The sequence below is a fragment of the Haplochromis burtoni genome, unplaced genomic scaffold, assembly GCF_018398535.1.
Source record: "Haplochromis burtoni strain Fernald_Lab_line unplaced genomic scaffold, NCSU_Asbu1 Contig_352, whole genome shotgun sequence".
Lineage (NCBI taxonomy): Eukaryota > Metazoa > Chordata > Actinopteri > Cichliformes > Cichlidae > Haplochromis > Haplochromis burtoni.
This window is the reverse complement of record NW_024582713.1, coordinates 425,314-449,762: the sequence shown is the minus strand read 5'-3', so window position 1 is coordinate 449,762 and position 24,449 is coordinate 425,314. Positions and strand designations below refer to the sequence as shown.

The 24,449-nt window shown below is 38.3% G+C and overlaps 1 protein-coding gene across 1 annotated transcript in view; it reads right to left on the bottom strand.

Moving 5' to 3' along the window:
• Positions 1 to 49: 49 nt before the first annotated feature.
• The window catches only part of zgc:113232 (uncharacterized protein LOC541546 homolog), a 34,167-nt gene continuing 9,767 nt past the window's right edge, over positions 50 to 24,449 (bottom strand). Inside the window, exons 11-26 of the mRNA XM_005944377.2 lie at positions 22,527 to 22,580; positions 21,977 to 22,030; positions 21,667 to 21,720; positions 20,702 to 20,746; positions 14,286 to 14,339; positions 14,071 to 14,124; positions 11,028 to 11,081; positions 7,472 to 7,543; positions 6,892 to 6,927; positions 4,580 to 4,624; positions 4,417 to 4,449; positions 3,192 to 3,338; positions 1,907 to 2,083; positions 1,665 to 1,755; positions 1,278 to 1,355; positions 50 to 999 (exon numbers count right to left, since the gene is read on the bottom strand). Of these exons, the coding sequence (XP_005944439.1) occupies positions 803 to 999; positions 1,278 to 1,355; positions 1,665 to 1,755; positions 1,907 to 2,083; positions 3,192 to 3,338; positions 4,417 to 4,449; positions 4,580 to 4,624; positions 6,892 to 6,927; positions 7,472 to 7,543; positions 11,028 to 11,081; positions 14,071 to 14,124; positions 14,286 to 14,339; positions 20,702 to 20,746; positions 21,667 to 21,720; positions 21,977 to 22,030; positions 22,527 to 22,580 (1,245 nt within the window). The 3' untranslated portion in view covers positions 50 to 802. The remainder of the gene's footprint in view (positions 1,000 to 1,277; positions 1,356 to 1,664; positions 1,756 to 1,906; positions 2,084 to 3,191; positions 3,339 to 4,416; positions 4,450 to 4,579; positions 4,625 to 6,891; positions 6,928 to 7,471; positions 7,544 to 11,027; positions 11,082 to 14,070; positions 14,125 to 14,285; positions 14,340 to 20,701; positions 20,747 to 21,666; positions 21,721 to 21,976; positions 22,031 to 22,526; positions 22,581 to 24,449) is intronic.

Here is a 24,449-nt window from a genome sequence, read left to right as displayed (position 1 = left end):
ACAATTTGTTGTGCACAAAATTGTTCTGTACTACTTATTCTGCCATTTTATTTTGTTGAAATGTTAGTTTGAAACTATAACATTGTTTAGGTCACATAGTAAATGTGTATTTTTAAGCCACACATTACCATAAGTGTACTTTTCATATATTTGAAAGAAATCCAGTGAAAAAAACCTGATAATAAGAGTGTAATATGCTATTTTTCTTTTTCATTTTTATTTGAATCACTGAAAAAAAGATGTTTATCACGTCGTGGAAGATCCAGGAAATTGAAACCAGGCCATTTCTGGGGTCATTGACTGCAAAAACTTTGCAAAAAGTAAAATAAAATAAAAATGCACCCAGTCAGAAAAACTGAAGACTCAGACTGACTAAAGAACACATCTGTTTATTTGTTTCAGAGCGCAGTACATGTACTTTAGAGTCTTTACAAAATATTTACATAGATTTATCTATTTATTCTTTGGGTACCAGAGAAATTAAAAAACTAAAATGAAGAAATAAGGAATCAGCTTGGGATAATTTATCATTTTCTAAATTCACAACATACACAGCAGTAAAAACTGCTGCAGAGTTTGAACATGTATGAAATATAATCCCTGTGTGGTATCAGATGTTGACTAGAGGCATGAGATTTCTGCACAATCTTGAAGTGCATCATGACACTACACTTTATCCATTGACATTTATATCACAGCTTTTGACAGACTATTGTCACAATATTGTATGTAAAATATTTCATTGTTAACACCAAGTTATTCCTATAAGCACCATAATATCTGATGTTTAGTTTCAGATTTTTTAACTCACTGGCCCTTTCACCAGACCCTGCTCTTTGCGCATCACTGGTGCATAAATGCTGCAGTCTCGTGCCTCGCAAAATCCCGGTACACCTGCAAATCCAACCATGCCGGGTGGACCCACGGGACCAGGGAAGCCACGAGCCCCACGGGGACCCTCCATGCCATCTTGTGGTTCTGCCGGGTTACCTGGTGAACCTGTAAAAAGCAAAATTTGAAAAAAGAAAACATAGTGCAAACATTCATTACGCTATATCAAGACAGTACTGAGTTTTTGGCTAATTACGGACTAAATAAATAAATTAGTATGTTTTTTATTTTTTATTTAAAAAAAATTCAGGCTTTACTACTTGTTTATTACAGATACACTGTTATCTTTCACTGTTATCTAATTCAAGATAAAAAACAAAAAAAAACCCAGTCCTGAAGTAATGTTTACAGGATGTTTGACAGTGTGGATGCGACCAGTGTCCTACCTCTGAGTCCCTGTGGTCCGTTGAGTCCTGGCAGCCCTATACCCGGATCTCCTACAACGCCTTTGGGTCCCTTTCGACCTTTTAAAAAAGATAAAAGATGCAACTCACAAAGCTGCACAACTATGTTTTCAAACGTTTTTTTCCCTTTTGATGAAATACTGACACTGTGAGTAAAAACCATGGCAAGAATACTATTCTAAATGATTTTAAATTGTTTAATTTACACTAGTGCCGCTCTTTAGCTATCCAACTTTTTCCCCACTATGTGCCCTTATATGTCCATCTTAACCTTTCAAAGTTCTTAAACTCTAAAACATTCAATAAAAAGCTTAAATATAAAAAAATAACATAGGTATTTAATCGGTCAAGGGAGTAGGAAACTCTTGCCTCTGTCGCCGGGTGTTCCCTTTTGTCCCTCCAGTCCTCTGTGACCTTGAACACCTCTGGCTCCTTTTGCTCCGGGTTTTCCTACTTTACCCTGATAGATGAAGGCAGAAATTATATTAATATACTAATAGGTATAAGGGCAGGACATCCAAGAGTTTATATCACATCCCTAGTTTATCTCACAGCAGCTATTAAAATGACAAATAAATAATAAATAATAAAAAGACTGAAGAGGGACTTGCAGCTTTGCCTGGTGGCCCTGGTGGCCCTTGAGCTCCTGGGGGCCCAATGAGTGTCCGGTTGTTGATGGGACAGCCCTGAGAGCACTTGGCTCTGATGGAGGAAGCATACTGAGAGATCTGAGCTGTAACAACACCTCTGCAGAGCTGCAAGACCTGCTCATCAGTAAGCCCAGGACCCTGCAGGACAACAAACAATTCAAATTCTCTGCATCAGTGCTGCAAAACTCCAGCGTTACAGTAAGAAGCTATCATCTTACTCTTTAAGTGTGAACGAAATAATAAACTGGTCAAGTTCAGGCAAAATCAGACATCTGATGCTGATCACTAGAGGTGTTGGAAGTTTCTCTGACGTCTAAGATACAAAATGAATGATAAGTTAGTCACGAAAATATTGTACACATTAATTAATAATGGGAATGCATTCTAATTATTAATGATTTTAGTAGACTGAGGCCCAGCTCTTAAGAAGACACGTTATTGTGATTTATCCAACAGTAATTTTTTCTGTGATATTATCAGCCTTCTGTTTGTGAGATGTATAAAAGCTAAAATAATATAAGCCAATAATATTTTCATATAACATTTGGACTTTTCAAAATGACTAACTGAAGTGAAAATAATGGAACCAGGAAGGAAATGACGTCAGGGAAATAAGTTTCAGCGATACTTTTAGTTCCTCTTTTAAATAAGGCAGTAGATATTATTTAGAACACACTGAGTGTGTTTCAAGTTTAACTTAAGTTGAAAACAGGGATTTTTCAGTTTAATCAGAATACTTTATTGATCCCTGGGGGAAATTATTTTTTTGTTACAGTGCTCCATTATAAACAACATTAACAAGACAGACAATACGCTAACTAAGAATAGTACAATATATATATATATATATATATATATATAAAGTCACTTATTAATAAATAGCTGAAAAGAAACATGTGTAGTTGTAGCAGTAAACAGTGTGTTAAGTGGATGCGTTGTACAGGGAGATGGCCACAGGCAGGAATGATTTCCTGTGTCGTTCAGTGGTGCTTTTCGGTACTCTCAGTCTCTCACTGAACGTGCTCCTGTGACTGACCAGCATGTCATGGAGTGGGTGGGAGGTGTTATCCAACATTGTCTTTATTTTGGACAATTTATTTTATTTATTTAGTGGTGAAAAACAGCAAACATGAACCTTCAAGTATTAACACTGATGAACTGGTGTTCACAATGGTTACAAATGAATATTGTTTCAATGTTGGTTAATTCAAAAATCCATGCATTCTCCCATGCAGATGTTACTCACAGATGGACCTTGCACTCCTTTAGGTCCAGCTCGACCCTTAAGACCTGGGTCCCCAGCTGGACCACGTTGTCCTCTGACCCCTGGGATGCCAGGAGGTCCAACCGGGCCTGGAGCCCCAATGGGACCAACAGCTCCCTTAGGCCCACGCTGTCAAAAGAAGATGTTTCAAATGAAGAAGAAAGAGGCATGTGAGTACTTTTACACTACAACAGATTACTGTTTATACCCCAAAAAGCGTAATTAGTATGACTAATTTTTAGTTAGTTGTCTGAGTTTTTGCAAATCATATGTTTACACAGATTACAGCATGGGCAACGGGGAAGTGAAGTGAAGATATTTTGAAAATGTGTGATGATAAATTTTTTTTGAATATTTTGTCTTGAAATCCCATCATAATAACATAAGCTTCGGCTCAACTGTCAGCTGTTAACCTGGCAGTCAGTATGGAGAAATCATAAACAGTTCTGCCAGCTACGAAGAACAGATGCTAATGTGGATACCTCTGCTTTGAGACAAGTGATAAAGCTGCAGCATCAGAATGTCTTTTGAAACAATGTTACACTGGATGCCTGTTTGTATGTTTATTCTGAAAGTTGTTGTTTCATAGTTTAGAACAAACTTCATGCTGCACTGAAGCAAAGGACAATACTGGAGCAGGGCTGGACTGTCAGTTTTCCCAAAGGGCCATGTGACTAACTGGGGCTGTTGTGGATGACTGAACCAACAAACTTAACTCAGTTGTACTCAGTATTAACTTTATCTCCTTCTAAGCTTATTGGTGCAGTACTCCACACCAGTCCCTGTATAACTTTGCCTTTTTCAGCTTTAACATGACAATACCCTTGTGTATAAAGCCTGTTCCCTAAAAAGTGGGTTTTCTGATGTTAGTGTGGGAAAGAAATGACTGGCCTGACCTGAGTTCAATGACATGCAACTCCTTTAGGATGACCTTAAAACTCTGAAGGCTATCCAGACCGATTAGCCCTGTTTAATGTTCATGGTTTTAAATGATTTATATATATTTCTTTTACATATGGAGTAATGTGTTCTGATTTTTGCCTGATATATGTAGGATATTCTACTAAAACCGATAACAACTTGGAATCAGTATAATAAGGAAAGGCATGAAATGTTTTTTTTATGGATTCAGAAACTCACGCTGCGTCATGTGCATGTATTTCTATGACGTTAGAGTAAAAACAAGAAATGTAAATCAAGTACGCACCTGTCCTCTGTCTCCACGGTCTCCTACGCTTCCCTGAAAGGTAAAATGAAAAAGGAACAAACTCAGTGAGTAAATCCCAGCGGGGGTGGAAAGAGGAAATGAAATGGAGAGTACGGTTTGTAGGAAGATGTTTCTTTATCTAACTGTAAACAGGTAAAATCACCTTCTGTCCTTTCTCGCCTTTCGTGCCCTTCTTCCCTGCTGCACCCTGCAGGGGAAAGTAAATATGATGAAAGAGGAAGTTGTTATGATTGGCAGAGGATATAAAATATAACCAGCAGCAGGTGCTTTATTTCTTGAGTCACCGATGACAGAACTAACAGGACAAGCAGGAATAACAAAACACCACTCAACGGTGGGTAATTCCCTTCTGCGTTTAATCAGGTCAGGAGACATTTTCAGAAACAATGTCTTTACCCACATCCTACTGACAGGGGTCCTCGCAGACTCCTGCAGAATAACTTTTTTCCTGTTGTTCCCATTTTTTTAAGACTTCAGTCAATTTGTTCCAAATGATGTGACACCATTATTTTCTATTTTGAGTAGTGCTTTCTAAAAATACAAATGTTTTAGAGACCCAGTTCAGTGGTGTCAGGATATCATCTCTGCTTTCTGCAGGTGGTAACCTTCAGTTTGCACTGGGGTGGTTTGCATCTGACTATAAAACATTGAGAATTATCTCCAAGTCTGAGGCCATGGTTCTCCACAAGAAAAGTGTGGAGTGAAATTTGTCTGGGTTAGGGATAAGTTGCTGCCCAAAGAGTTTATGTATCTGCTTCATGAGTGAGGGAAGAAAAGAGCAAGAGACTGGGAGACTGATTGGTGAGGCATCTGCTGTAACAGAGATACTGCACTGTTCTGTTGTGGTGAAGAGAGAGCTGGGGTTGAAAGTGAAGCTTTCAGTTTATGGCTCATTCTACATCTCCACCCTCATCTGAGCCACCACCTCAGGGTAGTAACTGAAAGAATAAGACTGCAGCACAACTTTGTCCGAAGCATGTTTATGCTCATGCTCAGAGTGAGGGTTCTGAGCTTGGCCATTCGGGAGGAACTCAAAGTACAGCTGGTATTCCTTCACATCAAAAGGAGCCAGCTGAAGTGGTTAGGGCAGGAAGCCTACTGGATGTCTCCGAAGGCATGTCCTGGAGGAGGTCTCAGGGTAGATCCAGGACATCAAGGTTCAAGGTTACTTTATTTATACCTGTAGGTAAATTTGCTTTACAGAAAAATGATAGCATTAGTTTGCTATTATTTTTGCTTCTTGCAGTAAATTACTCTTTAGTCTGTATTCTGTTTATGTTTAATATGTTGGTAACATGAAGGCTAAAAATGATTAAGATGGACTGATAGGCCCCATGCTGATACGTTTGTGCCCTCCTTCCCCGACTTTCTTTATGCTGCTGCCACCTTAATACCAAATATTAAATAAAGAAATAAAAAGTGCCAACTAAGAAATTTTGATCATGTTTCTACAACCAGCACAAGATGTCAGCAGTTAAGCAGAGAAGCCCAGACCTCCCTCTCCCCAGCCACCTCCTCTAGCTTATCTGAGGGAACACCAAGGCGTTCCCAGGCCAGCCGAGAGATATAATCTCTCCAGCGTGTCCTTGGTCTGCCTCGGGGCATCCTCCCGGTGGGACATGCCCAGAAGACCTCACCCAGGAGGCATCCTAGTCAGATGCCCGAACCACCTCAACTGGCTCCTTTTAATCTGGAGGAGCAGCAGCTCTACTCTGAGGACATCATGGTGGTGCTATAGTTGCTGCCTCATAGGAAGAGGGTGTTAATCTGGTGGGGGACTGAGTAGTTTGCAGATGTGTTGAAAAAGAAAAGTATTTTTTAACTTTCAGCCAAATTTATGAGTGGAGCGACAACCTTCCAACTTTCATTTTGAATGAGATCTCAACAATATTAAGACATGTGGTTTTACTGCTATGGTAGTTTTTTCCTCCGTTTATTCTACTCCAACATAAATGAGAAACTGCTACACCCATGAGATAACAGAAAGCCTTAAGCCTTAAGCACACACACAAACACTAGCAGCCCCTGAGCCTTGACACTAAATAATACCCAACAAAGTTCATGTCAAACACAACAAAACTCTGACAACACAGACAAGGGAACTCCCCAACTTAGCTATTCAAACCGCACCTCCGTCCACACACAGACACATGAAAGTGATTCTAAATAGGAAAGTATTTAACTAGCTACTTATTCTGACCATACAACTGACAAAAAATTGTTTGTCTGTTTTCACTGACTCAGAGTTTTCATGAATTTATGAAGGACTTCAAAGCCTGAACTGAATTTGAATTTTGAGTCAGCACTCTCTGGTAGCTAATGTGTTATGTTTTGTTTACAAGTGAAAGTGTGTCTGGTTTTTTAGGCATACAAAAGGTCACAAGTTACAGTCGCTATACCTTTATTTTATATTACTATTGTGATGCAGTTTGACTGTGTAGTTAAAGAACTCACCTTCTCCCCATCAGGTCCCGTCTCACCTTTGGGCCCCTGTTAAAAAAAATCAATTAAACACACAACTAAATAATATATCTTGATATTAAAGGTCTGTTGGTCAGTTCTGAAAATTATCAAAATGTGTGGAAGACGTTTGGAAGAATGACTAAACACTAAACTAACACAAATAGAATGATTAGCACAATACTTAAGTTAATATTTAAACTATAACTGCTTTTATTAGTTAATACAGTAATCCTGACTGCAAAACCGCCTGGTAACCACCCATTGTTTTGGTCACTAGGAGACTGCGTGGAAGACACAGAACTGTCTGCAAAAACTCACCATTTGCTGACTTTTGGTGGCACTTTTTTCAAGTTTCACTACTGCTCTTTTGAGTAGTTGGCAAGTGTTTGCAGACAGGTTGGTGTCTTCAAAACAAACTACTGGCAACTGTGGTAATTTGCTGACAAAATCAAGTGTAAGGAGGTTTTTGGTGCAGCAAAAACAATGCAATGTTTGATATTTCTTAAAAGACTGAAAGATAGAAGAGAGAAATCCTTGAAGATGTTGAACACAGAGTATTGCGTGCACACACTTTTGGGCCTTGGAGGCCCTTTGCTCCTGGTTTTCCTGGTATTCCAGCATCTCCTTGTTCTCCTTGGGCTCCCTGTTGAACAAATAAAAAAAAAAAAAGCAACTGAAAATTAAATAGGCTTGCGCTGTGCAGATATTTTATCTATCATTTCTGCTGTTTTTACAATTATATTAAAAACAGCTAAAGAAATCTTAAGCTATTGCCTATACGGTAACTTTGAATAGACGATGATGAGATATGAAAATCAAACAATTGGTCACTTAACGGTATTATTTATATTACAGTAATCAGTCAAAAGTCTTTCATCAGAATAATCAACAGTCTTACTGAAACGGACTCAGTCATTCAGAAATCACATTCATGTCAAGACTAAAACAATTGATGGGGGAAAAAATCTGCATTTCTCTGAATAAATATCTTGTGGAGTGCCACAAGGGTCTATGCTGGGGTTACTTGTTGTTTTCTCTGAATTTGAAGGAAATCCATCAACCACTTACATTTCTATATGCCAAAATGTATATCAGGTATGCTGCGCTTAAAGCAATGTTTGGTTTTGAAAAGTTCCCTGAACACCAACTTTGAAATAATTACTCAGGATTTAACTGATAGAATCCACTGTAATGAACAAATGTAAAAGCACTGTATGGTCAGTCACCAGTTTACTGAGCTTCTCATCTCTCTGTCAACCTCTTCTCCAGATGTTCCAGATATGTAACTCTGGATTAAAGTATATTAGAGACACATAAAAATACATTAAGTTTGCCTGTTGGATCTATTAGCTATAATCCAAACTAACAGTGTGTTTGTTATTTGCTTTTTTACTATTAGCGATATCCTCTTTTCATAGTTTCACTGTTAAGGTCACATGGGTTTCATTGACTGGATTCATGCCAAAATAATCTGCTGATTTGAGCTTTGGGAAAATTCTTTACTTATTCAGTAGAACAGCTGCTTAAAGTTGTACAGTGTTATGTTTTAATGAAAACCGCTAGCTTCACTTCCACTTCGGGATTTTCCCTGACTTGCAATTTGCTGATCTATGGACAGTTTCCATAACTTAGATCAGCTGAACTGAGAAAGAATAAAAAAATTAAAAAAAAATCAGTCCACTGCTAAGTATCTATTCTGTGCATCCAGTAAATAGCTTGAATGTACTCAGATTCAATATATTTTTGTAAATAATTTGTTAGGTTTGATATTTCCCAGGATTATAAATAATCTCACCGCATTCATCTGTAACTGTTTGATGTTTTCTGCTTTCAATTTCTATTTCTTAAATAAAATGCAGCCCTATTATTCATATTATCTTCATGGATAAAAACAGATATGAATTTGTTTATGTCTAGCAATATGTTTCACTTCCCTTTGGTATCTCCCAGAAAATTAAAAAGAAAAAAGAAAAAAAAACACTGGCATATAAAGGCTAAACGCAACTGCTAAAGTTCCCCTAAGCCTACAGAGACCATAGATTTCACACAACATTAGTTTGACATTTACATGGGACTGGCCAAAGAGTGGTAAGACAATGAATAACAACGAAGCAGCAGATGTCGCGATAACCAAAGGGTCTGTCCCTATTACTCAATTTAAACCCATGGGTAACTTTGGCTTTTTGGCTTCTCAGACCAGATAACCCAGGTGGTCATAACTAGGGTACTTTCTCAGTAATTTGTTTCTGTTATTGGGAAAACTACTTTTACAAACTGGCTATGAAGATTTGTGTTTTGTTTTTGATGAAAGGTTATATGTATTTAGTTTACTGATTGTCAGTGTAGGTTCTTAGTCATCCAGGACATGGTAGTCTCGAGTGCCTAAAAAGAAACCAACTGGACTTTTTTAGGTTTGTGAAGATGTTTCTCCTCTCATCCAAGAGGCTGTTTTAAAGTTCCAGGGATTTAAGCTGCATTCCAGATTCCAGAGATCTTGGAAGTCGGGAGTGACATCACTCCAGAGTTAGAGCGTTCCAAGAAAAACAGAATTTGTTTTGACTGTCAGCAAGCTAGAGCCATTCAGGTAGAAATAAAGCATAATATGTATTCTCTATGCTTAAAAAAACACATTTGTGGATAGAACCTGATCACTGCTCTGCATAGGACTTATTTAATGAGTGAAAAATACACAAGAGTTGGAGTACAGAATAAAAGTTTGCAGTTTTACTATTGTTTACACTCAGTGCTGCCATGTTGGTATGCTCCATCTTTTCAATTGGGAACTTTGTTCCACAATTCTAACCCGACTTCCAAGTTATTCAGGAGCGGGTTAGAATTAACACAGTATGCAGTATTAACCTCCAGTGGGAACTGGAAGTGGTCTTCAGGGTTGCTGACACATTAATAATCATCTGAGATGTCACATGAGTCAAGGAGTGAAAAAAGCACTGGGTCATTCGGTCACTGAGTTGTGTGAAAGTGTGAAATTTTTGTAAGATGTTGCCCAACTCCATCATAGAGGGATCTCGAGACTGGACTGTAGGTGACTGACAGCTGGTGTCGTAAGTCATCACCTCTGTTAAGTGATTGTCACCCACCTTCCAAAATGAAAACTTTGGCACTGGCAACATGACATTCTAAAAATAATAAGTTGTTCTTAAGACAATGTTGCCAATGTTCTTATAATTCTTACCTGATGTATTTCACTAACATTACATGGACAAAAGCACTGGGGCAGCTGCATAATAGATGTACAGGAACTGCTTGGCCATCGAAGTCCGTACCATGAAGCTCAGTTTTTGTGCTACTGTTTAAGCCAGAGGGGGTTTGGAACTCTTACTTTAATTTATCGCACAATGCGCCTCAGTATTCAGAAACCCTGCTCTGTCATTTGAACAGTGATCTTCCACTCCATGTCTGAATTGCTGCCGTTCTTAAGCAATAACAACACTTAAAATTTATCACTGAATATCAAGAAGGTAAGATTTTTGCAAAATGGCTTCTTTTTTAACCATTACTGCATGGCTTGGTGCTAAATTTTGTGCACCTTGTGGAAATGGGACTAAAAATACCTGAATTCAGAGGTGGTCTTTTTTGTCCATATAGCGTGCATTTTGGATCCTTTCTTACATTTAATGATTGATAAAAATTGTGGGGCATTGGGAATAAACTGTATTTCAGCTCCTGCAGCGGGGCATTCCAGAAAAAGTCTGAGAACCACTCATGACAGGCAGGGACCTGAGATCACTGGACTAGAAAAACTGGACTGGCCTGTAAGTAAAACACACGTGCAAAAGTAACTCTTTTGCTCATGGGAAAATCCTCCAGTTTAAGGGAACAAAAGAAGAACTGGAATGGGCGTGATTTATTGTGGGAATTGTCACAAGAACTGTTGTATGTTTGTAAATAATGAAAGGAACCAAACACGGAAATGGACTGTGGGAGAAAAAGGAAAAACTGAAAGTGAGTTTTTGAGTTAATTGACTGGGCTTTCCTAAGTGTGATCAATTGAAAATGTATGTGTTTTTCATGATTGGTGTTTCAAGACATTTAAGTGGTTATGGGTATCTAAATTTTGCAATTTGTCTTTCCCACTTTGTATTATAACTGTGACGTCACTCACTCACCCCAGCACCCACTCTGCCTCGAGGTCCTCTGATGCCACCATCGCCTTGACTCCCCTGCCAAGGAAGAGCAGGTAATAACAGGTTAAAGGAAGAAAACACAAAATAGACACTAGAGCCCAGTTTGTGTCTGGATGACAATAACCTATAAAGTTTTATGACTGTAACTTCCACAGTTCACATTTCAGTATCATGTTAACAACAACCTGTCCTGACATTTAAGCACCATTCAGTGTATAGAAACCACCTTTGGGGCTAATTCCTGGTACAGTAGGTGGCTTTAGGATCTATTTTTCCAATGACTTTTACAAAAGGAGTCATATGGTGAAAGAAACATTGGTGGTCCAGGGTATATGCTACAGCTGTGTGTTGCTGTTAAGGCCACAGTATTGCAGAACTACAGTAAAAAAGAAGGTTTTCACTGGAATTTTACAGTCCTTTGAAAAAAGGTACACATTTACTGCTTCCATAGGAATTAACTACGGAAATCCAAATCAAATCCACTTGATTAGCTGATCATCAGCAAGTGTGAACATTTATAAAAAGCATACATTTTTTCTGGAGCATTTAGGTGTGCATTAACACAATACCATGCAGTGCTCAAAGAAACTGCAAAAAACCCAAGAGCTACATCTGAGATCCTAAAGTCCTCAGCAAACTGTCAAAGTTGACGACAGTCCAATAAGAAAAAAAAAAAGGGGGTGATGATTTGAGCTTGTTTTCGAGCCTGGGCACTTCACAATTATTGAGTTGAACATGATTTCCTGTGTATGCCAAAGTATTCTAGAGTCAGAATCAGAATACATTATTTTATAAGAACAATAACTAAACTAAATAAATAATACCATATATGAAAGTTGTAAAATACAACAAAATGACTCTAATCGATATAAATAGCCCTAATTATAAATATTCCAGTATATTACACAAATTAAACATATGTGGTTGACATTTAGGTGCCCATCTTATCACACTGTACTTTGTTTTGTTTTTTGTAGAGAATGTACAATGGGTGTACAACTATTGCAGTGTGTACTTGTGCTTTACATGAATGAGTTGTACAGAGATGCACAGGCAGGAATGATTTCCTGCGTCGTTCAGTAGTGCATTGCGGTAATCTCCGTGTCTCTCTTGTTACTGGCCAAGATGTCATGGAGTGTATGGGCGGTAGTGTCCAGCATTGTCCTTGTCTTGTACAGCCGCCTCTCTGACTGTCCCCGCCACTAACACATGACCCTACGCTGTGTTCACTGTATCATTCCATGTTTGGCACTGATCACCACCTGCACTCATGTATATATCTTTCAACGTAGCACTCTTAATTCTTACTCTCATGTATATATCTCATGCACATATCTTTCCACGTAGCACTTTTAATTCTTATCCCTACTTTTATTTTTTCCATGTCTATTTAAGTGTTATTTATGACACCATGTTTGCACTGAAGCACCGCAGCAATTTCCTAATGTTGTAAACCTGCTCAACATTTGGCAATAAACCCCATTCTGATTCTGATTCTGATTCTGAAACCACCTCATGAGAGTCCATCCCCACAACGGTACTTGCCCTGTGGACCAGTTTATCCGGTCTTTAAGTCTGACGTCATTAGCCGTGTCTGTGCCCAAACTCTGCCGCAGGTCCCTAAGTCAAACGATCACTGCAGCATCACTGAGAGTTGAAAAACTGTCTAAATTCTTTCATCTGTAATAATATGATCCGTGTGGCTGCTTTACCAGGTGTAACAATTAAGTTTAACATCCAGGCATCCATGAAAACAGAAATTATTAAATTCAACAGCGTTAGAAGTTAGCTTGCTAGTTTCCGTCTAAATATAATATACCATGTTCTGACTTAGAGATTTCTGAAAAAAAAATTAAGACGTACACCTCTGCTATCACGTCCAACATAAATGAAGACAAAATACTAAACAGCAGTGACGTTTGTAGGGTTGCTGAAGTTGGGCTAGCTGGTATATAATGATGTGCTACGACACTAGCGACACAGCTATGTTAGCATAATATAAACACAGTGAAGCTGGAGGATGAACGCCAACTTTTTTCCACTCAATAGTGAGGGATCCTGATTGTTAGGGACAAATGCAATTGCATGGCAGGATGATGTAAACGGACCAAACTTCAGTCAAGAGAAAAACTGAGATAATCCATCCACAATGCGAGGTTAGTCATTAATTTATTGCTCTGCAGGTGGGGGAGAGACATAAGAGAGGTGGAGAATAAACTTAACCTGGGTGTCTGTTGTCTTGTGTAGTCTGGGAGACCCTCAATCCCAACCATGTGAGACCATCTGTCTGGCAGCTAAAGCTTGGTCAAATGTCAATCATGAAACAGGACAATGCTGCCTAGCACAGCAGTAACTCTACAACACAATGAACGAAAAAGAAAAGAATTGAGGTGTTGCAATGGTGCAGTCAAAGTCCGGACTTGAAACTGACTGAAATGATGTGGACCTTAAGAATGCTGTACATAAACACAACGATATGAGAGACTTCTAGTCATACAGAAAACCATTAATTCTGGTTATTTCTGCTAAAGGTAGCTCTAAAATCTGTTGACATGTGTTTAGTTTTTCACGAAATTGCGTAGTACTTCATCAGGAAAATGAGTCATGTCATGAGTCATTTTGAGGAATAATCAGAGACCCTGCAACATGTTTTGTAAGTTAGACAACACTGAATAGTCCAGACTCGTTTTATGACTCACAAAAAATTCTGCTATTTATGCAATTAGTATAAAACAAAGAGAAACTGACTCAGAAAATACCAGGAAGTAAAGACTAACTTATAACTATGATGTCTACTCCAAACAGTGGGGCACAGACAAAATGAGAAGTTTGCAATTTGAACCAAATTATTTCTGCTTATTTGGTACTTGAGCAGATAGAGCGCAATGTTTTTATTCATGTAGGAATTACATGTTCTGAAGTCGTAGCTCTGTGTTCTCCAATGAAATGACTACTGAGGTTCATGCAATTTCTTAGAAACATGAACTGGATGTTTACAACAAAGCCTTGTTCTGCCTGTGGTTACCTTGGCACCAAATGGCCCCGGTTCTCCCATAAACCCTGGGACTCCTATAGGACCCTGTGAAAACAAAAGGTAGGAGTCAATGGTTGTAGACATAGAAACAGGTGCACAGTTTTTCTTTTTTTTATTAATCCTTTATTTATCCAGGTAAAAAATCTCATTGAGATTAAAAATCTCATTTCAAAGAGAGACCTGGCATTTACTTCTAATCTACTCACATCTTCTCCAGGGTCACCACCTCGTCCTGGCAAGCCACTGTAACCTTTAGTCCCCTGAAAGAGACCGAAGGAGAGAAGGATATAATCAGACAAAAAGCAAAGATTGTCTATAACTTTTTTGAATATATTGCAAAACGTCATCCAAAATGAAAAGTTTTAATGACTGCTAAAACTACAAAACTCAAAAGGCATATTGAAAGGATGATAAATGTGAAATGGACTGGTTCTTATATAACACTTTTTCTACTATACTATTTATAAGAAGAAGCATAGAAGAAAAACAAAGAAACACTACTGGTGAAGATGCACATACAGGGAGTGCAGAATTATTAGGCAAATGAGTATTTTGTCCACATCATCCTCTTCATGCATGTTGTCTTACTCCAAGCTGTATAGGCTCGAAAGCCTACTACCAATTAAGCATATTAGGTGATGTGCATCTCTGTAATGAGAAGGGGTGTGGTCTAATGACATCAACACCCTATATCAGGTGTGCATAATTATTAGGCAACGTCCTTTCCTTTGGCAAAATGGGTCAAAAGAAGGACTTGACAGGCTCAGAAAAGTCAAAAATAGTGAGATATCTTGCAGAGGGATGCAGCAGTCTCAAAATTGCAAAGCTTCTGAAGCGTGATCATCGAACAATCAAGCGTTTCATTCAAAATAGTCAACAGGGTCGCAAGAAGCGTGTGGAAAAACCAAGGCGCAAAATAACTGCCCATGAACTGAGAAAAGTCAAGCGTGCAGCTGCCAAGATGCCACTTGCCACCAGTTTGGCCATATTTCAGAGCTGCAACATCACTGGAGTGCCCAAAAGCACAAGGTGTGCAATACTCAGAGACATGGCCAAGGTAAGAAAGGCTGAAAGACGACCACCACTGAACAAGACACACAAGCTGAAACGTCAAGACTGGGCCAAGAAATATCTCAAGACTGGTTTTTCTAAGGTTTTATGGACTGATGAAATGAGAGTGAGTCTTGATGGGCCAGATGGATGGGCCCGTGGCTGGATTGGTAAAGGGCAGAGAGCTCCAGTCCGACTCAGACGCCAGCAAGGTGGAGGTGGAGTACTGGTTTGGGCTGGTATCATCAAAGATGAGCTTGTGGGGCCTTTTCGGGTTGAGGATGGAGTCAAGCTCAACTCCCAGTCCTACTGCCAGTTTCTGGAAGACACCTTCTTCAAGCAGTGGTACAGGAAGAAGTCTGCATCCTTCAAGAAAAACATGATTTTCATGCAGGACAATGCTCCATCACACGCGTCCAAGTACTCCACAGCGTGGCTGGCAAGAAAGGGTATAAAAGAAGAAAAACTAATGACATGGCCTCCTTGTTCACCTGATCTGAACCCCATTGAGAACCTGTGGTCCATCATCAAATGTGAGATTTACAAGGAGGGAAAACAGTACACCTCTCTGAACAGTGTCTGGGAGGCTGTGGTTGCTGCTGCACGCAATGTTGATGGTGAACAGATCAAAACACTGACAGAATCCATGGATGGCAGGCTTTTGAGTGTCCTTGCAAAGAAAGGTGGCTATATTGGTCGCTGATTTGTTTTTGTTTTGTTTTTGAATGTCAGAAATGTATATTTGTGAATGTGGAGATGTTATATTGGTTTCACTGGTAAAAATAAATAATTGAAATGGGTATATATTTGTTTTTTGTTAAGTTGCCTAATAATTATGCACAGTAATAGTCACCTGCACACACAGATATCCCCCTAAAATAGCTAAAACTAAAAACTACTTCCAAAAACATTCAGCTTTGATATTAATGAGTTTTTTGGGTTCATTGAGAACATGGTTGTTGTTCAATAATAAAATTATTCCTCAAAAATACAACTTGCCTAATAATTCTGCACTCCCTGTATCACACAATAAAAAAAAATCACTGAAAACACAAAGTGTATGAACAGCAATAATATTACATAATGTGCTTTTAAAAACTTTGTGAGCAACAAACTTAATTGAATCTGAACAGTCTGATAGTCAGTTTTATTCCCATTCTGTTCACACACAGACTTCAAGGAAACTATGTGTGAGTCAAAACGCTACAAAAATGTTCCCAAAGAGTAAAAGATACATCTTTGATCTATTTCTACACTTTATCTTAGGATAGGATTAGGATTCAAGGATCAAGATGCAATCAGAAAGAAATTAGGTAAAATGACTCAGCAAAAAAGTAAAATAAAAAGGAGTGGTAGGAATAACGGGCTCCAGAAAATGTAACTAGCTAATCTACTTTTTAACGACTCAGTGAATCAACTGATAATCATATAATGATCGGAACCGCTTCAGCTTCAGGAAATCCTAAGAGAAAACTGAAAATGAAGTTTTGAGTTGTTTGTTCCTGTCAGTGAATCACACTGACGTGCTGCTGTGTGTGAAACTAGTTAAACAAAAACTTGGGTTGTTCATTACATTACACATTATAAATAACTTTGGCAGCAGCACACTGTTAAATGGTTGTGAACTGGTTAAACAGGTTAAATAGATTTTCTGGGAACCAAGTCAAGTTAAGATAACTCCTGTACTCACTTTTACTCTTTACTTTCACTTTTACTTACTACCCTTCAACTACAGCTCTTCAAAGAACCTTAGCCTCAGTTTTGTTATACTGGCACTCTTATTAGACACTGGTGTTCATGCATTTCTCAGTTTGACTCAGTATTTTAGTGAGGATTTTGTACAGAAACTTTTCAGTAAACATCTCTGTAAGTGTAAAAATATTTAATAAAAAGTCAGATGGCTGAGATCAAAGTAAGAGAGAACTCTTTGGGAAAGTTCAGAAACTACTCTGTGTTTTTGATTCTCTGCCAAAACAGCTAATAGAGTGATTTAATCCAGTGCTTCCAGTTTCTACTTTACTTTGATTACATCACTGAAACTTTTCATTTTTCTACTTTCTTTTTGGCTTCTATAGCTCACTTACATATAGACAGAAAAGGTAAAGGTATACATATACTTTTTTAAAACCCTATAGCAATAAGTGTAATATATGGTATTTTTTTTCCTCTCTGAACTTAAAGTTTCAGGGAGACCTAAAGTTAGAGCTAGAAATGACTCACAAGAAAATTACTTTCTTTCCTACTGAGAGAAAAACAGCTTATGGGGATTTTGCCTGCCACCAATGAGAATCTACGTTGATTTATTGAATCTGCTTATCATCCGTTATATCAGATCAAATATATATTTCCCATTTTTCAGTGTCACATTTAGATTACAAAGGTCATATGAAGCACAGGAAGAAATTATCTTTTTCCGCTTGTGACTGATTGACAAACATGATCGTCTGTCATAAGTTTAGTTTGTTGCAATAAAAAAATATTGTGAAAAATAAGGGTTGCCAAAGAGTTTCTTATTTAGTAAGTAGGTGGTTTTGCTGTCTAAACCACACAAGTTCTTTTCCCTCCATTTCCAGTCTGTATGCTAAGCTAAGCTAAGCACACTCCTGATTTCTACTCGTTAAACAGATTTTTAGGTATCTTCATCCTTTCATCTCGTGTGTGTGTGTGTTCTTTAGTTAATTAGTGTAATTGCTTTATATAGCACATATTCTGGCTTGGTGTTGCCTAATAAGCCAACTTGTCACATGATCTACTTAGTTAACAGCTGACACACATTAAATATTTGGAATTTTGTTACTGGAAACTGTGCATCCTCTTCTTTTATTATGTATTTTCCCAACCTTTCTTATATATTTCCACAATTTTCTCAATATGATAGAATTTTAAATATACATACACATTTTTCAGTCAGTGATTTCCGACACATCAAATTCACCAGGAGGATATGAAAAGTGGCAGGTTAGCCTTTTAGACTGTGAGATTTCCATCAGTAATGGGGGACATCTAAAAGCTGATGTGTACCTAAACCTACGCATACGGATCAGTATTTAAGGTTTCGACTCTCATCATCCACTGGAGCATAAACTGGGTGTCATCAGGACGCTACAACACAGAGCGAACACCATCCCCACAGACACAGCAGCCAGGGAAGCAGAAGAACATCACATCAAGAAGGCCCTGAGTAAATGTGGTTATCCCAGCTGGACTTTTGTCATTTACATCTACAGGCCAGTGGACACTCTTTCAATGATGAGGATGTAGCACATCCTGGACAGGGAGGAATGCTGGTTTGGCGGAGTCAAGGAGGCCATTTACGTGAAAAGGGAAAGACCATCTCTGAATCGAGGAGGGTGTCCTGAAGTGCAGTCAGCACAATCTGGAGCTGAACACTCTTAAGACTGTAGAGATGACAGTGGACTTCAGGAGACATCCCTCAACTCTGCTCCCCCTCACCATATCAGACAGCCCTGTGTCAACTGTGAAGACCTTCAAGTTCCTGGGTACAACCATCTCCCAGGACCTGAAGTGGGAGACCAACATCAACTCCATCCTCAAAAAGACCCAGCAGAGGATGTACTTCCTGAGACAACTGGGGAAGTACAGTCTTCCACAGGAGCTGCTGATCCAGTTCTACACTGCGGTCATTGAGTCTGTCCTGTGCTCCTCCATCACAGTCTGGTATGGAGCAGCCACTAAACAGGACAGGAGCAGACTGCAGCGGACTGTACGGGCAGCAGAAAGGATCATCGGCACCCCCCTGCCCTCCATCCAGGATCTGTACCTCTCAAGAACCAGGAAACGGGCAGGGAAAATCATCACAGACCCCTCACACCCTGCACACAGACTTTTTGATCTGCTGCCCTCTGGCAGACGGTACAGAAGCCTGCAGACCAGGACCACCCGACACAGGAACAGTTTCTTTCCCCTCGCCATCTCCCTTCTTAACAGTTGACCTGTCACACTGCTCCCACTGCCAGACTGCAACTGCACCTTATGTACATTTTGTAGTATTCATTCCACCTCATTCATTTCTGTATTTTATGTATATAAGTTTAGATTCGTTATTTATAGTTGGTTTACATAGCTTTGTGTATGTATGTGTAATGTGTATATATAGACACTTGTGTGTGTGAGATTTACATTGCTGTGCTTGAGAGCCACCATCTACCGGAACCAAATTCCCTGTATGTGTCTGCACATATACTTGGCCAATAAACACGATTCTGATTCTGAATCGAGGAGGGGGCCTAAGGGTACATCTTTCGCCATCTTACAATGCTGTGATTGCAGCCATTCCCCAACTCTCTGTGAATGGTACTCATGGCCATTGATCAGTGGTTGTTGATCAATGGTCATGAGAATTTGCATAATTATGATGAAGGAACTGACCTCCCAGCCCATTGTTCCTTCAGTGGGCTGGTTTCAGTCATTATGCAAATGTACTGTTTATAAGATTGGGGAAACCTGCAGCATGAGACTGAGAAACGTTTCTCCCACTGAAAACGCTACGTCCAGATGAACAGAATCAACTTTTGGAGATTTACTTACCTGGATGATTGAGCATGCATCAAGATGATTGTTTTCTTTTTTCTAGATAAAACTGAGCAAACAGATTATTAAGATCTCCTACAAATCATCTTGTTTTATTCTTGTTGTGGTTAATTTAATTTTTATTTTATTTTTAATACGATAAAAATGTTTCTGTTCCTTGTTAATCATTTATTTAAAAGGTTTTCCTGAAGGAGGCTTTTGAAAGCCTTCAGTCAACATGAAGTTTTTCTGACTGCTACTCTGAAGTCTCAGTAGGACCACTGGTGAGGTGCCAGCAAACAGGTGAAAAATATAAAGTTAAACAAATGAATAAATTACAATACAATATTTGGGGGGGAAGGCAAGTGTGCTTAAATGCTTAAGTGCTTAAATGTGCTTGTGCTGGCACATTTAAGTAAAATTCAACTTCAACCATTTTTATTCTTTTTGTTTTTTTTATTGTGTGTTGCTATAACTTATTTTGGCTTCTAGGCTGAAATAGGTTAGAAAAGGTTTGAGAGCCAGTGATGTATACTGTTATACAAAAGTGTTTTTGTCATTTATTCAGCTTAATAAAGTGTGTACTTAGAGTCAACTAACACTGCATATGTTTGTGTGTTACATTAATACTAAATTCTTTAATTGCCCATACTTACATCATTCCCTTTATTTTAGCTTTTTTGTAGGGAGTTTTACCAGCTCTTAACAGTGTGCCTTGGCTTTAGACAGTTTTGCTATTTTTATGGCTGATTCATTAGTTTGTGATGTGGGTCTCGCAAAAGGGCAGAAATGAGATATCCAAACTGGAAAAAAAAATGTACCCTCTGGGCAGTAATAATATTTATGTGAGATTCCTGTGAAATGTGGCCAGGAGCCAGAGTGACTCTCAGACTCATAAAATGCAAAAGTTTTCTTCCCAGGCTGAATCATGAAGGCCATAATCTGGAAACTGAAAGGATGACTAGGTGCACTTAAATACAGACACTCGGGCATGAAAAAAAAGATTTGAGCAGAATAAAAGTGCCTCAGTTTATTTGTGTACCTTCGGACCGCTCTTTCCAATTGGGCCTTGCTGTCCAGGATAACCCTGAGGAGGATAAACAAGAAATATTGCTCTCAGATTTTTTTAAATCAAAGGAGAAAAAAGAGAAATGAGTTCAAATATGACGTGAAGAAGAAAATTATATAAAACAGTGAATTCGGGAAATTTTAGAAATGAAAACACTAAATAAGCTGCTTTGTACTAGAGCCTGAAGCTTAGGAGCTTGTGTCACTTTAAAAGGAGGAGTCTGAGTGATATCATCTGTTGCTACGTAGATGGAACACAATTAAATAAAGGAAGATTAAACCACAAGGCAACCCTTGACAGAGTCACATGTGTACCGCTATAGTATGCGTCAGTATTTGTTGTAATGGAAACCCGAAGAAAAGAGAAACGTGAATCTCCTCAACCCAGGAAAGGTTTATGGAATTATATCTGTGACTCTGTTCTGTGTAATGGGACAGTTTGAAAAGCGTGTTTGGAGGACATAGGGAAAAAAAAGTTGTACGATCTGCCTTTCGTGTAGATTTAATCAAATTCACAGCTCACAGCTAAGGAAATTTCCTCCTGCTCATTTGCTAATAGAGGTAAAACTAACTACTGTGCGTCTCAGATTGAGCAAACTTGGGACTGCACAGACAGAGAAGTTATTAATACACTTTTATGCTGATTAAAACAAGCATGCCGAGATATTTGAAGATATTTTGTCTATTGCATAACATAACTAATGCATAATTGAATAGAGTCCCAGATATATATTAATACACCAGAGAAACTGCATCATCAGATGTCTTAAAAACCTTTGATACAATTTTTTGAATCGATTTTTTGATTTTAAAAAAAATTGCCAAGAAAGGAAAGGTTATGGAAGTCAAATGAGATTAAAATTCAAATCAAATGATGACACGTAGAGTAAATGTTAAGATGTTTAGGTAGTTTCCATGACCAGTAATGATGTGTCTTACAGTGTAGCCTCTCTCGCCAACATCACCTGGAAACCCAGGTGCTCCTGTTTGACCCTGTTGACGAAGAACAAACATGTTTAGATCGACACCAAGACAGCTGTGACTTTAACCGGCACTGCTGGTTAGCAAAAAACTGTGCAATAAACAGCTAGACATAATGCAGAAGAATAAAAAATAATTATTTTTTTTAAGCAAAGAAACTGTGTCAGTTTTTGATCATAGACATTTTAAACCACCTTCAGTTGTGTGCCAGTGGAAATCACCAAACATTTTCTTTTTTGAAGAATTTAAGTACGTGATACTTATATACCTTTGGTCCGTCTCTTCCCTGAGGACCTTGTCTGCCTTTGTCACCAGGAGCGCCCTAAAAAGAAGAAACACATCCATCCAAAGTGCCAAAAACTAATAAACCACCAGAGCATTCAAAACACATGGTTAAAAACTTTATTATATTATTCAGTGTAAATAAATTCATAAAATACAGAAACTTAAAATAAAAAAAATCATATACACACTGTATACACTTTAGTAACAAGTACTGATTGTTACTGTTATTACTTGTTAAACCAGTATTTTATTCAATAATCTATTAAGAAAAAAACAAAACAATAAAAATCAGTTTATTTCCATGTCTTTATTGGCCTATTGACTTGGCCAAATAAATAAATAAAGATAAAAATTGAAAAGAACCACTAATATTTGAGTTTATAAATACTGATACTAATAAATGATTAATAAAATATTTTCAGCATTTGCCTCATCAAAATGTTACTGAACATAAAACACAGCTGCGTTGTTGTATTCCAGTCGTGTAATTATCATGAGGACATAGTTATCACTCTTTTTTTTTTTTCTTTTACCTTGATACCTTTAGTCCCTCTTCCTCCAGCAGGCCCAGCATCACCACGACGACCCTGAAATAACCAAAAAACTTAATTACCACCTTTTCCAGTTGTGTGGCTCCATCAGCTCATCAAGTTCTAGGGTCTATAATATATAATCCATGTCTATAATATTAATCTCCCCAATCCAGGGTCTAGCCAAAAGTAAAATGTGGTGATTTATGGTGAATTGTGGCACTGAAACATTAACTGGAAAATGCTGTCTCATCCATTCGTTAAAAATTGCATCATCACTTTATAATTTTAGTTAATTGTGTCATTTATTCATTTATTTTTTGTCCTAATTTGAACATCAAAATTTATGTTCTTTCCTGAGTCAAAGTGAAACTTTGTGCCCAATATGAAGAACGACTCTAGAGGTTTGAAAGAAATTGTTGTGTTCACAAGAGCAGGATTCTTTTGCAGGCAAAAACTCTTCAGTGATTTACCATGTCACTACCCGATCCGTACCGGAAACCCAATCCGTACCACGCATGTGCGAAAGGCATCTACTTCCACTCGAAGCATTTTATTATAGTTACGGGTCAGCGTATCTGTTAAGATGTTAACAATAATAAGTATCTGTTAAAATGTTTGCAATAACGAAACATTTCAATACAATGTAGACCAAAAAAACAAAGTTACGGATCAGGCCTCCCCAATCCTTACTCACATGTTCAAAAGTCAGACCATACAGACCCGGTCTACCCGATCTTACCGCCTACGTGCAGATGTTCTCTTCTTCTTCTGTTTCGTTGTGTATGCGTGTTAAATTTGATTTAGTAATAGTCGAGTGTGTTTATGTTTGTCTATGTGGAGAGGATTGATTGGAATTGTGACGATGATGTCCGCTATCACTGTCAATTGTCAGTAAACACTTAATTTGGCTGATGAATCTTCACGTGACTCATTACAAATGTTTATTTTTAGACACAATAGGCTTCTATACGGAGGTATCCATTGTTTAAATGTCCCGGGCAGTCGAAAAGGAAATATGTCCAGAAATACTAGGAGCTTACTTGGCGCTAACCATGTCATTGAAATACATTAACTGTCACAATGTTGGCAAAGAGAGGAAGTGACGAAAGATTCTCGCGTGCGTGGTACAGATCGGGTAGCGACAAGCATCATAACAGATGAAGTAATCATCTTGACCATCATGTGAGATGGGCTGTGATAAAGTGCTAATAACTCCTTTCATACATGAGCAGGGAACTATATTATTTAACTATGGTAGTAATAATATTTTACAATTCTTCAGCCAGTACGGAGTGGCTCTTTGGATCTCATAATACACATAATGTTTGGAAGTCAAAAGGCACTGCATGTCACCCTAAAACACCAGAGCAACATTGAAGTTTGGAGGTGGGAATTTCATGGTTTCAAATATACCAGGATGGAACAAGGGTGGAAAATTTCAGCAAGACAGTGATCCCAAACACACAGGCAAGGAAACTCAGTTGGTGTCAGAGAGAGAAAATAAAGCTGCTAGAATGGCTCAGACCTGACCTGAACCCAATGGAAAATCTATGTAAAGAACTAAAGCTCAGAGTTCATAGAAGGAACTCACAGAACATCTGAATTTGAAAACTATGTAATGGAGAGGCCCAAAATCACACCTGAGTAATGCTTGTGACTAGTTTCTCCACACAGGAGACATCTTGTCACCAACAAAGGCTTCTTTACGAAGTATTACATACATTTCAGTCAGCGTGTTCAATATTATTTTCCTGTGCCATTTCTCATTATTACAGATAACTTTGAACATCTATGGTTTGTTTTCTTAGCATGTGTGGATTGAATGGGTTGTTTTTGTGCATGAATAAATGTGTGTGTGTGTGTGTGTGTGTGTGTGTGTGTGTGTCTGTGTGTGTGTGTGTGTGTGTAACTGCAGTTAGGGGT